This window comes from Urocitellus parryii, chromosome 8, assembly GCF_045843805.1.
Source record: "Urocitellus parryii isolate mUroPar1 chromosome 8, mUroPar1.hap1, whole genome shotgun sequence".
Taxonomy (NCBI): Eukaryota; Metazoa; Chordata; class Mammalia; order Rodentia; family Sciuridae; genus Urocitellus; species Urocitellus parryii.
Window position 1 is genome coordinate 96,642,161 of NC_135538.1, and position 15,103 is coordinate 96,657,263.

Sequence of the window (15,103 nt, forward strand, 5' to 3'; positions counted from 1 at the left end):
GGTCTACAAATTCACCATGGAGCCACTTTAATCCAGAAAATACAAAACACTGGACTGTTTAGAGACTATGTTATAAATATGAACACGGAGTAGAAAAATTCTGTTGAATGTTCCTTGGAAAACCAGAAGACTTTTTTAGCACCTGGACTGCATTTGAAGGAAACTAGACTTGAATTAGAGTTTTGTGTAGAAACCAAGAAAAAGTCAGCGGTTTTGGCTAGATGAAGTGATTTATTTAAAGCCAAAACTCAACATAAAGCTCCTGGAATACTAACATATGAATTGGCTACAAGAGAATGATGTGTGTGTGTGTGTGTGTGTGTGTGTGTGAATGCACATGCATGACAGAGAGAGAAAAAAGAGACTTTTGCAATCCACATGTCTTTCACAATTCTCTTAGCTCATTTTTTATCCAGAATTTATAATTCTTTTTTTCAGATAACCAGCAATGAGATAACAACAAAAATTAAGATAAGAATTTGAACATGAGTTTAAATTTGTATCAATTCACAGTCACAGACTTTAAATTATTTTGCTAAAAATAAGTGTAAATTTTTGCAGTTCAGAGCTAAATACAAACTACATATTATGCACTTTCATGTGTATGTGTTTGTGTGTGTGTGGGGGTGTGTGTGTGTCTGTGTGTGTGCCCTTAAAAGACCTTCTACAAAAATGGTCACTAATGAAATGTTATTTTAGATCCAGACCTTCACTGGAATAAACAGATGAAATGTAAGGCTAGATGAAATGCAGCCAAATAAATCATCTATCATGAATAAAATCATGAATAAAAGTTTTGCCAGCACCTGAATATCAAATATAGGCATCAATTGACAATGGGGTAAAAAATAGGGCTATACAAATTGAAGGATAGAAACAGGTAATAATTAGAAGCAGTCTTTATTTAAGACTATACACATTTTTAGGAGTTTATATATTAGTATTTCATGAAAGCCAGCTGGTTCTACAAATCTCCTGGGAACAATCTTCTGTCATCCTGATATTATCAGATGGAGCTTGCCATATCAGGTCTTTAAGGGGATATACACATTTAAGAGCAAAAATATGTTAGGATCAATTGCTTATTTACAGGGTTGACAGCATGCAAGGATTGAACATAAAATAGTTCCTTATCCCTGAGAACTTTTGAAGGTAGATCAATAAAGAGGAAAGTGTTGGGAAAAAAAAAGTGGCTCGAATGTGTTTTTGTTTTGTTTTGTTTAAGTAAGCAGTGGCAGCAGCCTGATCCTGTTAATTCCTGGTTCTTTTGTTCATATATTTGAATTGAAAATTCCAGCTTAAATGGAAACATAAAGGACTGAGGCTTTTAATTGGGAAGATATTTGATTAAGAGGGTTCTAATAAGGGAAAGAAAAACAGTGGTATTCAAAGACAGTGCTGCCACTGAGATGTGGTAGACATTAGTTCATTCATTCTTTCTTTCCCTCACTCATTCTTTCATTTGCTATCTATAGAGTGGCTTATGCATATCAATAGTTGTTTTGGGGCACTGAGGTGAAGCAGGCCACCTTGAGAGATGTGCAGTATTAGTCTTATTAGTCCTGCCTTTCTCAGTACAGACGTTTCTCATTCCCTGAGAGGTGTGAGTGAAAAGAGGTTCTGGGACCTATGGCTGGTGGCCGGATTTTCCCCACATGTGGATTAGAGCAGTGGTTCCTAAACTTGGCTAAAATTAGAACCACCTGGGTGATTTTTTAAAAATACAGATTCTGAGTTCCACCCCTGGCCTACTGATTTAGAATTACTGTGGCTAGTGCAAAATATCTATATTTTAACTAAACTTTCCAGATATTTCTGAAGATTATTTGGATTTGAGGACCAAAACTTCAACATCCATTAATACTCCTCTATAGTTTGTGATTGTTATTTCGACCATCAGGTTTTTAATTTATAATGAAATGAATGTTTCCAATAGAATCTGGGAATCAGCTAGCTCCACTGAAAGCTTACCAGAAACTCCTAATAATGTGTATTATCTTAATAACACAAAGAAAGAAAGAAAAAAAGAAGTAGAAACCAATAGTTCCGTTCTGAGTTCATAACCAAAACATTGGTTTTAAATTCCAGTGTTTAAAATGTATATAATATTTGCTCTGTAGCAGGAACTTCAAACACTTAATATCCTTCAAGCTCTCTGGATAGTACATCACGTCTCTGGTAAGCCCTATTAGGAGAGTTATAGCACAGACCCCTGGGGTTCCAGAGCAAGGCCATGACACCTACAGTAAGACTACTTACCTTTTGAAATAAAGTTCCTGCTGAGTATTAGCAGATCACTTAAGTCATTGGTTCCTAGAAAGGTGAATAAAGTGCTCACTATAAATAGACAGCATCCATACACTACAAACTCAGAGGTGGCCCTAGAGAACACTGGAGACGGTCAATTTTCCCCATATGCAGAGAATGAACAATATTCTTGGTTGCTCAGTCTGCTAGTAAAGAGAAGTGGACAGAAGTAAGATTCTCACTCAGTGGTAAATTGCTGGTCAAAGGGATGAAAAGAGCCAACATGGAAGATTTAGACACAGAAATGAGGCAAAGTGACATGTGGAAGGACCATGGCAAGGCTATAGAGTGGATAGATTTCTGTATTTCAGATTAATGCCCAGCAGAGGGTATCTACCACAGAAAACGTCCTCCATAAGCATGTAAACTGGTGATGTATCCAGAGGAGGTCAGCTAGGCTCACACTGCAGCCACCCCATGCTTGTGATATGAAGAGAGTAGCTATGGTGGCAGGAATTGTGGCTATAATGTGGCATGGGTCCAGAAGGGAGTATTTCCTCTCCCTAATGCTGGTTGATCAAAAGTTCTGCTAATGCTGACTGATAAATCTACCATCATCACCAAAGACTTACATGGAGATCTTATTTGGGTAGATTAGTGGTAGATTAATAAAACTATAACCCTTCTATCTTAAAGGAAAGCAGTGATGCCTCCCTACTATAAATATGGAGTTATATCTACTCTGAATATGGAGTTGCCTTCCTTCTTTTCCACCAAAATGTATCCTAGAGTATCTGATTACATATTTCCTCGTGCAGTGCTTCACCCTGTGCTTTGCCATACACCTTATTCCTTCTTCCCCCATAATTTCCACTGCTTCAGTATCAATTGAGCATGGGGTTCTGCTGAGCATTCATGCCTATACTAGATGAAAGAACTAGAAATCGAGACTCATGAAGATAACCCATAGAAGTGAGGGACAAGCTCCAGATGGTGAATATTTTCTTCTTTCTTCCCCTGTAAAAATATATATGTAGTGCATTTCTGAAAATATCATAAAATATTGTAAAAGCAGCAAGCTTTAGTTACCTGAACTAGAAGACAACTCAATACCATATATTTGTATTGACTACTCACTCACCATTTCCTTTAAAAGTGTTCCTGAATAAAATACTATTCACAAGCATTTGCTTTATGTTTTGCTTTCTGGCTGGCATAACAGATATAGTCAAAGATGATTTAAAACTTTCCAGTATATATGAGTGTGGTCCTAATGATAATAAAATAGGATCAATTTTAGAAAGTCATATTACTTCCTATGTTTGTTGGAGATACTGTAGCAGAGACTGGCTAGCTACTCACCAAATTCATGTTCCTTTCTACTGGGTACAATGTTAAACTACTTTTCCCAACTTTCCCTTCAAACACATGCCAGTGGAAGTGACTTGCAATGCCCTTAAAACTGGTCCATGAAAGTATCCATGTGATCTCTTCTGCATTAGCAAGATAAATGAAGAAGGATCTGTGAAGTTAGAAAAAGGTGCAGCCACTCAGTGGAAGTGTTTTTCCAAATTCACTAAACAGCTAAACAACACCTAAACTCCTCTTTTAATGCCTCCCAACTCTTCCTTGTGCAATTATATTTTATGTGGTTGAGAAAATAATCTACTGAAATCGGTATTATTGTCAGCAGCTATTGATGGCTTATCCTACATAATTGGTACCTTGAAATGGAGGTACTTCCAGGTTTCATACAGCCATAAAATATACAAGACTGTGTAGCAGTTAGATAGTGAGGAAATGCCTACTAGAAGATGAAAAGATAGAGAGCCCTTTTTATTTTACAGTGGCAAACCATCTGGCACAATTTAAAAGGGAGATCAAATATCCACCTAGCACTAAATGAAGTGGTTTCAGAGAACAAGAGTGATGGTATGAGCTGATTAGACAGCATTGTGCATGGTTTTCCAATAAAATGATGTGTTCAGGTAGAAACTGGCTAGTCTTCAAGCAGAGATGAGAGGATTAAAATTAGGACTCTCTAATGAGAAAAAGCTGACTGACTGCTCCTAGGTTCCAGATAACAAGAGATAATACAGTTAATTCCAATTGTAAGAGGCTCTGTAGTTCTAGGTTAAACTTATTGCCTCAACTATGCAGCAAAAACTAGATTACACTCAAGTCTACTATTCAGATTAGCTTAAAACATTAAATTACAGAGAGCAACACAGAGGTGAGGAAGCAAGGAAATAAGACAGATTTAGGAACTAATTCAAAAGTATACTTTTTATTGTGGATACTGGCTCATGAATCATGAAACTGACTGAAAGCAAATAGGTTAGAAACCTAAAACATGTTTAAGAGATTAAATTCCCAAGGAAACCACCAGGCTGTGTGCAAAAATCCTGTGACTGTTAAACTTTAAAAATCTTTCAATCTCTCAAACTATAAGAACAGAATTTGGCTTAAGAGAGCCCCAGGGCTGGGGATGAGGCTCATCAGTAGAGCACTCACCTAGCACATGTGAGACCCTGGGTTCGATTCTCACCACCACATAAAAAATTTAAAAAATAAAGGTATTGTGTCCAACTACAACTAAAAATAAAATATTAAAAAAGAGAGCCCCATATTCCCCAAGGAGGAATCTAATAACCTACTTCAGATATGACCCTGGAGAAAAATGGTCTACAAAGAATCTTAGGACAAAATGAAAGACATAGAAATAGATTTTAAAATATATCTGACCTAGGATCTAATTAAGGAAATCCACATTGCCAGAAAGGCTTCTCCATGCCTTCGCAGCAGGATCTCATTATTGTGTGCACTCCCGTTTTTCCTTGATTATTATTATTATTATTATTATTATTATTATTATTATTATTATTTTGGTACCAATGATTGAACTCAGAGGCACTTGAGCACTGAGCTACATCCTCAGCCCTATTTTGTATTTTGCTTAGAGACAGGATCTCATTGAGTTGCTTAGTGCCTCGCCATTGCTGAGGCTGGCTTTGAACTCTAAATTCTCCTGTCTTAGCCTCCCAATCCGCTAGGATTACAGGTGTGCACCACTGTGCCTGGCCTCATTTTTTCTTATTTTTAAATAGAATGATTTTGCTAAGGTTATTCTGTTTCTGATATGTGTGAGTGTAAATGCATATGAGAGTGCGTGTTTGGTGTTAGTGTTCATGTTGGGTGCAATGACATGCATAGCATTTTTATTTCATAGGTTGCCTATCTACTAAAAGACACCACAACATCTGGATTGCAAATCATGCAACATCCTGGCCTTGGAGTTGGTGGATGTAAATTTGGGAAATTTTAGAATGTCTTCCTTGGGGGCAGAGATAAGTATCTTCTTTATATGAACAGAAGAATAAAACTAATATTTTCTAAAAGTGAGAGTAAACTATGATAGAGAATTACTTGTTAATTAATAGCCATAGCTGCCTTTCTTCCTGGATCAAAGCCACACTCATTTTCTGGCCTATCTTGAGATAGGTGTGGTCTTGTGGGTTATGGTCTATAGACTATGGATATGGGTGATGTTCCCTGCTGCCACCACCAAACCATGGAATGTTCCACTGCCCCTGGATGTGTTCAGTACTCTCTTTTCCTCTCAGCTGCATGAAGAGGACTCTGAGGTCATAGGTTGAATCAAAGGTACATTTGGAAAAGAGGCGAGTCCTCTAAATGCCTACTTCTAATGCTGATTGGACTTTTTGTTACCAAGGAATAAACTCCCACTGTGTAAAGCCACTTAGCTTCTGGAGATTATTTGTTATATCAGGTAGCCCTATGTTAAGTTCAAAAGAAGATACTACTATCTGGGTGCTAAGCAACTCAATGAGATCTTGTCTCTAAGTAAAATACAAAATAGGGTTGAGGATGTAACTCAGTGCTCAAGTGCCTCTGAGTTCAATCATTTTACTAAGCCTGAAGCTTAGTAAAATCTCTTCCCTAAATATTATAAATCAATGTAGAGCTACTCATGCTATCATCATGGAAGAAATCTCAGAGAGGAAGAATTGAGTTTCTTTAGGAGAGAGCCTATAGCCAAGCTTTATTAGTCGGACAATTTCATAAGCCTATCAAGTAAGCTCAGAAGAAAAATCCAGAGGGATCAGAAGAATGACAGCTGAGAGAGAAAGAGAGAAATTTTATCAATCAAGAAAGAATATTCAACTGTTCATGGTACCAATAAAACAAAGACTTTCAGAATCCCTGAAATGGTGTGGTAGCTTTTCCCATGGGAAAGCTGCCTTTGTGAATGGATCTACACCCAGTGGCTAGGCCAGAATGGGTGGATCAGTATGCAAGAGACAGACGAAGAAGTGGATACTAGATGTTGTGGGGAGAGTTAAGGAGGACAAAAAAGAAAGGAAAGAAGTGAGCATTGAACATAGAGAACAAAGCTATGGTTGTTGAAAAGCATCTGGCTATTAACAAAGAAAGCACAAGAGAATTCAATAAGTTTTTAAAAATTTATGAGTATTTAAAACATTTCTGCATGAAAAGTTATTTATAAAAATCAATTGAATGTCTATTGTACAACTAAAAGAATTTGAAAACAAAATACTAAAAAGATATGACTTAAAATAGCAATTGTAATCCTTAACAAAGCCTAGAAATGTAGCCAGTGTTGGGAAAGAACATTATTTAGAAAGTATTTTTATTGATAAAATAATAAAAAACGTACTGAAAAGCATAAAATTAAAACACATATTATGGGTTGCAAGGCTCAATATTATTTTTAGAAAGTAGTCAAATGTCTAGCAGCAGTGCCCTGGTGGGGTGTGGAAGGCAGAGGGCACTTGGGGAGCAGGCAGCTGAGAGTCTGCTTATTTCTGGTAAGAGGGGAAGTGGCAGGTGACAAAATATCCATGAGCTGAGGCTCCAAGCCACTCTAGTATCATCCATTGCTCCACTGCACTTCTTTTATAAAACACAGACTTAAAGATAAAATTATTAATATTTTCAAGATGATGACTGCTAAGCATTAAACCCCAATCTTGGGGCCATTCCGGGCATAGAGCCTTAGGTGCTGCCCTGGCCACATGAAGCTGATACTCAATTCCCGCCACCAGATATTGTGATTTTATCGGTTTATTGGGCATCAGATCGTTTTTTTTTTAATTTCTCACTGAATCTAATGTTCAGCAAAGATTAAGAACTGTTGCTGTCCTAAAAAAAAATGATACACTTGTGTTTTAGAATGTTCATGCTACATAATTTGTAATAGCAAAATAGTGGGAAAAAATAACATCTCCCAACTGTAGAATGAAAAATCACATTTGCAGGTATTTTTATGAAACAATATTACATAGAAATAAAAAGGAATTTGCAAGCTATACATCACAATATGGCTTCATTTAAGGATAATAAATTTGCAAAAAAAGCAAATGCAATCCCAAGTTAAAAAAATTATTGATTAGAGTTTTAAAATGTGGTAAAATTAGAAAGGGAATCAAGGGATTAATAAACATTAAATTTAGGTGGTTTGTTGAGGGGAATTTTAAAAAGTTCAAAGATCATGACCAATGTTATTTTTAATTGAATGCTAAATAAACTTATTCTTGATGGTTACATTTATAATCTAGATTATAAATTTTTTTTGGTGACTGTTAATCATTTATGAAAAAACAATTCTTTGAAAAGGCAGTAGAAATTATCCTGTTGAGGAATGATGGTTGAGTATTCAAGAAAGGTTAAATAATTTGTCCTCTATGTAACCCTTACAGCACAGAGCGGGTTGCAGATCTGAGACCAAAGTCATCTCCCACTGGGGCTTCACTTTGCCATAGGAGGCCATTAATTCAGATTACTGCAAGAGATGTGCAGGTTAGCAGATCCTCACAACCAGATAAACTTTTGTACTGGCAACAAAAGTGCCATGACTGATATTGAAGAAGCATGATGTATTATGTGGTGAGTATGAATTAATAAAAAGAAATGGGATATTGCATGCAGCCACTGAAAAGATCCTCAGCCTTATTTATAATAAAAATATAAATTAAAATGAAAAATTTCTAAGAATGTAATGAGGACAAATGTTTTTTTTCCAATTTCTACCAAAGGTAAAAATGCAAAAGGAAAATTTTGTGGTCTACTAATCCTGATGATTGAAACCTATTCTATTGAATTGCCAGCCAAAATGTGCAATAACATTTATGATAGCAATTTCTGTATTACATAATTGCATGCAGCTTTAATGTCCACATTAATAGGAGATTAATTAACAATTGTGGTATAGCTCTCTTATAGGATACTATGCAATTTTTTAAAGAACTAAGCCATTATATATTTACATACTTTGAAATGGGTGTACTGCTTAATTTTAAATTTAAAAAACAAACTGTAAGACAAAATACATACCTTACTTACATAAAAAGTGGTGTGAGTGTGTGTGTGTGTGTGTGTGTGTGTGTGTGTGATGTGTTCAAGGGTTTACGAAGTATTCAAGGTACAAACAAAAGTTCGAAAAATATATAGCAATCTTTCTAACATTAATGATCTGAAGAATGGGATTGTAAGAAGAATACATATTTATTTCTGTAGTCTTTAAAGTTTAAACTTAGGTCACATTTGGATTGTATGCTTTCCATTCCTTTAGTATTAATGAAGGATAGATTTCTTTTTGTAAATTTTCCTAACAGAAGGAGCTGAGGTTTTTAGACAGAGAGGTGATATGTCCATATTTATTCCATATCTATTCCTTAATGACATACTTCCTATACCAAAAAGACAGTTTCATGCAAGGTGAAAAGTGAACATTCCTCTCAGCTTGAAGTTCACCCTCCCTACTCATTAATAGAACCGGGAAAACCATGATGGATCCACTAGCCCTTCCCATTTCAAAGGTCCTCTTCCTGGTCCCTCCTCTCCATCAGCTCTGTTCACTCTGTGCTGTAGAAATGACAGAAGAGTAAGTCTGTTTTGAATGTAAATGTTAGCTGATGAGTGAAGGCTGGAGGCAGAACACAGGTTGCTCAGGAGTCTCTCCTCCTCAGTCTAGTTCTGCACAAAGAAATAGACCAGGCTCTTAAGTGTGTGTCCACAGCTTATTTCTGAGAACAGAGCTACCTTTTCTGACAAGGCTTTGAAGCAGACTGGACAGACATGAGCTTGATTCTTTTACTCTTTCATAAGCAAGAGAATGTAATGGGCCCCAAGTAAGCCAGCCAGGGTTGCTATTGTCCTAGGGCAAGCCATGTATCTCTTCCCTAGCTCATGGAATTTTTAAGTGAGAATGAGTGATTAATTTTGAAAATGTGACAAAATTTATACACTCAGTAAATGCAAGCTACTCTACCATTAGATATAATTCTTATAACATTCTGAATCTGATACATAGATGTAGATTATTTCCAGACAACTTTTTACTCAAAGCAAGTGTTTGTCAAACTTCAGATAGCAACACATTTGTGAATCACAGAATCAATTCCAAGGGTAATGGTCAATATTGAAAAAAAATAGAATAAATAATGTCTCAGAAATATGGTCCATTGCTCACAAAAGCTAATGTGAAATGTATTGCTCACTGTGGCCTAAGGCAAAAGAGTTTCAGAAACAACGCTTCTAGGTTAAATGCATGTGACAAACTGAAAATACCCCTGGGTCCTGTGTCACTCCATTATGCTCCTTTTGAGAAAACTATGCAGAAGTTCAAGTCTTGGAAATATGCTGTAAAAATGAATTTTCTTGAAAAATGCAAGGGAGTGTGAGTCTGATAAGGGACATCCAGAGCAATGATTTCCTTCAAAGACTTCCTTGTGCCACTTCTGTTATATTTGGGGCAGGGAACAAAGTTTTGTTAGAACTAGTTAGGCCTAATGGCTGGTTTTGGATTCTGTTTAAATCTTTTCCTATTAATTCAATACCAAGAACTGTGACTGAAGGACTTTAAATTTTCTAAAGTTCTGTATCCCTGTCACTTGAAACTCCTAGTATCAACAGGTAAAAGTAAAAGAGAAAACTTCCAGACATATAGTTTTACTAGGTGAATTTTTTTAAAAAAGTGAAATAGGCCTGAAGATTTTGTTTTTCCAAAATATTCTCATAGTTCGTCAATGTTTTGGGCTTCTAAATTTCCATTTAAATGGCCTCTCTGTAAATATTTTTGCTCCATAAAGTATTAGCCAAACACTATGAAAATCAAATTAAATAATTAAAATATATATGGGAGAAAAGTAGATTTTGAAATAGAAGTATGATTCTAAGACTATCAGTTTTAGAAAACTTATGTTCTAGAATTGAGTTATTTACTAATATCAAGTCTGTACATATTTTCATACACATTCTTTAATATTTCCACCAACAAGTAACTATATATATGTATATATATAACTATATAGGTATATATAATTATAATTATATATGTGTGTGTATATATATATATATATATATATATGTACATGTTCACATTTTTAGGTTCTTTCTATAAGATTCATGGAAATGATACCTCTTGGTATATATATATATATATATATATATATATATATATATGTTTTTTTAATTTATTTAGGCACTTGATACGTGATTTTATGAGCCATTAATTATAAATACTTTTAGTTTAAATAGAATTAGTGTTAATCAGACATTATTAAGAAAATATGACAACATGTACAACACTGCAGTTCTCTTTAAATCATGATTTCAGTTGAAATATGTCCATTGTGCTAAATATAGAAATTGTAGCTAAGTCACAGAAAACACTGTTAGGAAATAAAACCATGTACTGAATTAATGTGTCCATTAGCTAATATATATAATACATTGATCATTGTGTATCTTCTAAATATCTACAAAGAAAAATAGAAAAAAATCAAAAGTTGTGTGGGTCTGTATATATGTATAGACATAGATATATACCTCTGTCAATTTCCCATAAATATAAAGATTTGGTTTGCTATAAAACAAGATACATTCATTATTTTCTTCTGAAAATAGCACTTGAAGGTTTGCTAGTTACAACCAGGGTCCCTGGTGCCTACAGAGGATTTAGACTTGGAGGTTGATAGGGACTAAACTTGAAGATGAATATAGGAGAGGCTTTGAATTAGTACATGTTCACATTCTTAGGTTCTTTCTATAAGATTCATAGAAGCGATACCTCTTGGCCATTTGTTTACTTTGAGAATCTGAGCAAATTATTTAAATTCATAAATTTCAGTTTACATTATTTCCAAATTGGAATAAACAATCATTTCAGAAAATATTGTTCATTACCTTAACACTAGAGTTGATCAGCAGAAATGTTAAAGACCAAAGGGAGGAACAAAACTAAATTGAAAGATAAATAAATACATTTTATATAGACTGGGACAGTCCTATTCAATACACTGTTAAATTAATGACCCTCTATGAATCCTTCCTTGAATACCCAGGTCTTTGTGTAATAACCTTCAATAGAGGCCCTGAGGTTGGCCTTGTGACTTGCCTGGCTTCATGGAATATTTAAAATATGACAACAGCAGACACTTGATAAATTCCAGCACATTGGATCTTAGCTACTAGAAATTTTGCTGCCAGCAAGAAAAAGTCCAATACATTACTGCTGAAGAGGTCCTCTATAGAGGAACCATGCCATATCAGCCAATGATGCTTGCTAACACCATCTGAGACTGTGGAGCCTCAGTAGATTAACAGATGGCTGAGGCTACATGAGTGACCCAGACAAAACTGTCAGAAGATTTCAACAGTAGATCCAAGCCCAATCTGCAGAATTGTAATCAAATAAATATTGTTGTAAGCCAATATTTTGAGCTGTTTTATTACTTAGTTTATAAATAAATAGTTTTATCTTATGCCAATATTTTGAGCTGGTTTATAACTTTGCACAAGTCAAACCTTTTATGCTTTTGGTATTGAATTCAAAAATGATAACTAGGAGTGAACTATTTCATAAAACATAAAAATTGCCATTTTCTGAAAAGTGAGTAAAATAGCAAATACAGAGATCTTAATCAGAAAATAGATTTTAAAAGTGAATAGCAAACATAAATTGTCTTTGTGAACAAATTTTTTGAGCAGGATTACCATTATGCACTGCATAGTGAAAAAAAAGAGATAGATAAATAGGAGATATAAAGAAAGAAAGAATAATAGGGATAGGATTTCAATTAGAGAACTTACTAAAACATGATTTTCTATGAAGCATGTGCTCAAAAATCTTGCACAAAGACTCTTCACTTTGTGTGACACTTCTGCAGGTGCATTGTGCTTGAAGAACAGTCCCAAGGGTGCCCAAGTACGCTGCTTTGCAGTCATCACTTCCTGAGCAAGTGAGGTCCTGTTTGCCCAACATACTGATGCAGGTTTCATCTTCATGGCACTTTCCAGTTACCCGAGGCCAGCATTTGGACTGAAATGTTCTATAGCGTCTCCTGGAACAAGAATGAAGAACATAGAAAAGTTATGTCTGATTCATTCTACTGTCTTTTCTACTCTCATTTTCCTCCCTCCCTTCCCTTCATTCCCCTCTGTCTAATCCAATACAGAACCAATTCATAACTAATTAGAATAAGTTATGCTCTATGTATATATAATATGTCAAAATACACTCTACTGTTATGTATATCTAAAAAAATAAAAATTTTAAAAAAGGAAACAGTCCCAGGTAATGCATGATTAAAAAAAGAAAAGAAAGAAAGAAAAAAAGTGAAGAAACAGAATTATCTGAGAGATTTTGCAGCATTGTTTTTTTCGAGTTTAACATGGTTTTGGAACTAGCATTTGGCCATTTTCTCAAACATCAACTGATTTCAAACAAAGCGCTTGACCTTTCAAGTCAATTTTCCCACAGAATTGGTGCTATAATATGTATTTCACATTTCTAAGCAGACTCTAATTAGAATTTACAAAATGTTTTGAGATTCTCTGGCAGCAAGAACAAAATATTACCAGTTTACTTAATGGCTAAGAAAATCAATTGGAAATGCATCCGTCTATAACTTTTCTATGTATTGGATTCTTGTCATAATAGCTTTTAATAAAAGTCTAGATAATGTTCAGCAATTTCATTTTTGAAACTTTCACAGTTTTTCTCCGTAGAATGAAGGATATTAGTCTTCCAACTTAATATTTATCACTTAAATGACTTTCTTCTCTTTCTTAAATAGGTTACGGTCATTAGTGATGGAAGCTCTTAGGATACATGCCACAAGTGAGCTTATTGGTCCACAGAGGGCTACTTTGATAAAAAGGAAAAAGCCACATTGTTCTCAATAATGTCACATTTAAATAATCTGAAATATCACCTTTTCAATACAATGGTGAAAGTTAATTCGTATGTAATAAAATTGATAATTAAGAAAATACTACTAATTTCCTAAATGATTCTGAGGCCAAAACACATATGTTCCTTTAATGCAATTAATGGTTATATATAAAATTATATATGAAATGATTATCTAAATATAAGTTTTTAAAGTATTGATAATTTCTTAGGAAGTTGACAGAGTAAATATGAACTTGGGCATTTTAAATTTTTTATTATTTATTATTTTTAACAAATATTATTTTAAAAATTTGGGTTCTACTAAATTAAAGTTGTATAATTTTTTTTTTCATTTAGAAAACAGTAGTGAAAGTTTGCCAGAATAATACATTAAAAATATTTCATTAAAAATAAAACTACTTTGTTACACAAATACCTAATTCATTGGAAATCAACATTTTTAACATGGCAAAAAATTTATATTAAAATTTTCATTTGGTTTGGAATATTTTGATGCATGGCATTTTCATTATCTTTATTTTCTTGATATTCTTCAATGTCTTATTTTGGCTAATTGTTCAAACAACAAAGTGTTTAAAAGACTAATTTTTAAAAATGGATCATTTCATTTTTGCTATTAATTTCCAGTTACATTGAAAACTTTAAGGAAATGTGGTTTAAGTAATATCTGTACATTAAGTGTACTATATTCCTTTTGTGAACTAATATGTAACTACATTTTGTAAATGTACCATCACACTTAAAATAAATGACTTCTTTTAAAGTAAGTAGAATTATTTCTAAGCAAATACCTTTTGCACTACTTTTTTAGTTTGTACATATGAAAATATAATGTAGTATAATTTCCCATAAGTTCCTAAACATATAATTAGAAGAAAAATAATCTCAGCTTCCACTGGATCTCTATATCAGACAAGATAAATTAGAAATGACCTTTATATTGGCTCCTTTCAACGATTCAAAAATTAAAGAAGTTTCAAAACCCTTTCTGAATTGAAGAATATGGAACAAGAAATTTCATTTTAAAATCCAAGACCCTGATTTTCCCACATACAAGCTCTTCCATAAGAAAGGAAGTGATAAAGCATTTTCCATTAGGAGACTTTTTTTTTCATCTGAATTACATTAGCAATAATTTAATATAAATGCTGGAAATCTCCCTAAGGCAGAATTTGCTTGGGAAAATGAGAGAATTTGTCTTTTCACATAGAATACTCATATTGTTTAATATTTTCATTGCCTCTATAAAGTATTCATTAAGGGACTATTTGCACATAGTGAAAGAAAATTGAAGTCACAAAATTGTTACTCTGTGAACTAATCTGAGACAGAAATAATGTGAGAAGAGATATGTGCATGTTCAATAAAATATAAAAACTAAGTACACAATTTTCAAAAATGAAGGGGAAATTATGAACTGAGTGTTTATCCTATTCCAGATCCTGTACCAAACACTTCAGAGAGGTACTTAAACATTAGAGATCTTGTAGAGAAAAACCAACTATTCTGTACCAGTCTGAGAAGGAGCTGATACCAAGGGGAGGTTAATATGAGAGACTCTTTCAGATTCTCAAGACTATAGCAAGGTGTTCCATCACTTGCCATTAAAATCTGTTA

The 15,103-nt window shown here is 34.1% G+C and overlaps 1 protein-coding gene across 1 annotated transcript in view; it reads right to left on the bottom strand.

Annotated features, from left to right (window-relative positions):
• Positions 1-15,103, bottom strand: part of Gfral (GDNF family receptor alpha like) — a 58,568-nt gene that overhangs the window by 21,022 nt on the left and 22,443 nt on the right. Inside the window, exon 6 of the mRNA XM_026398967.2 lies at positions 12,382-12,632. Coding sequence (XP_026254752.1) covers positions 12,382-12,632 — 251 coding nt within the window. The remainder of the gene's footprint in view (positions 1-12,381; positions 12,633-15,103) is intronic.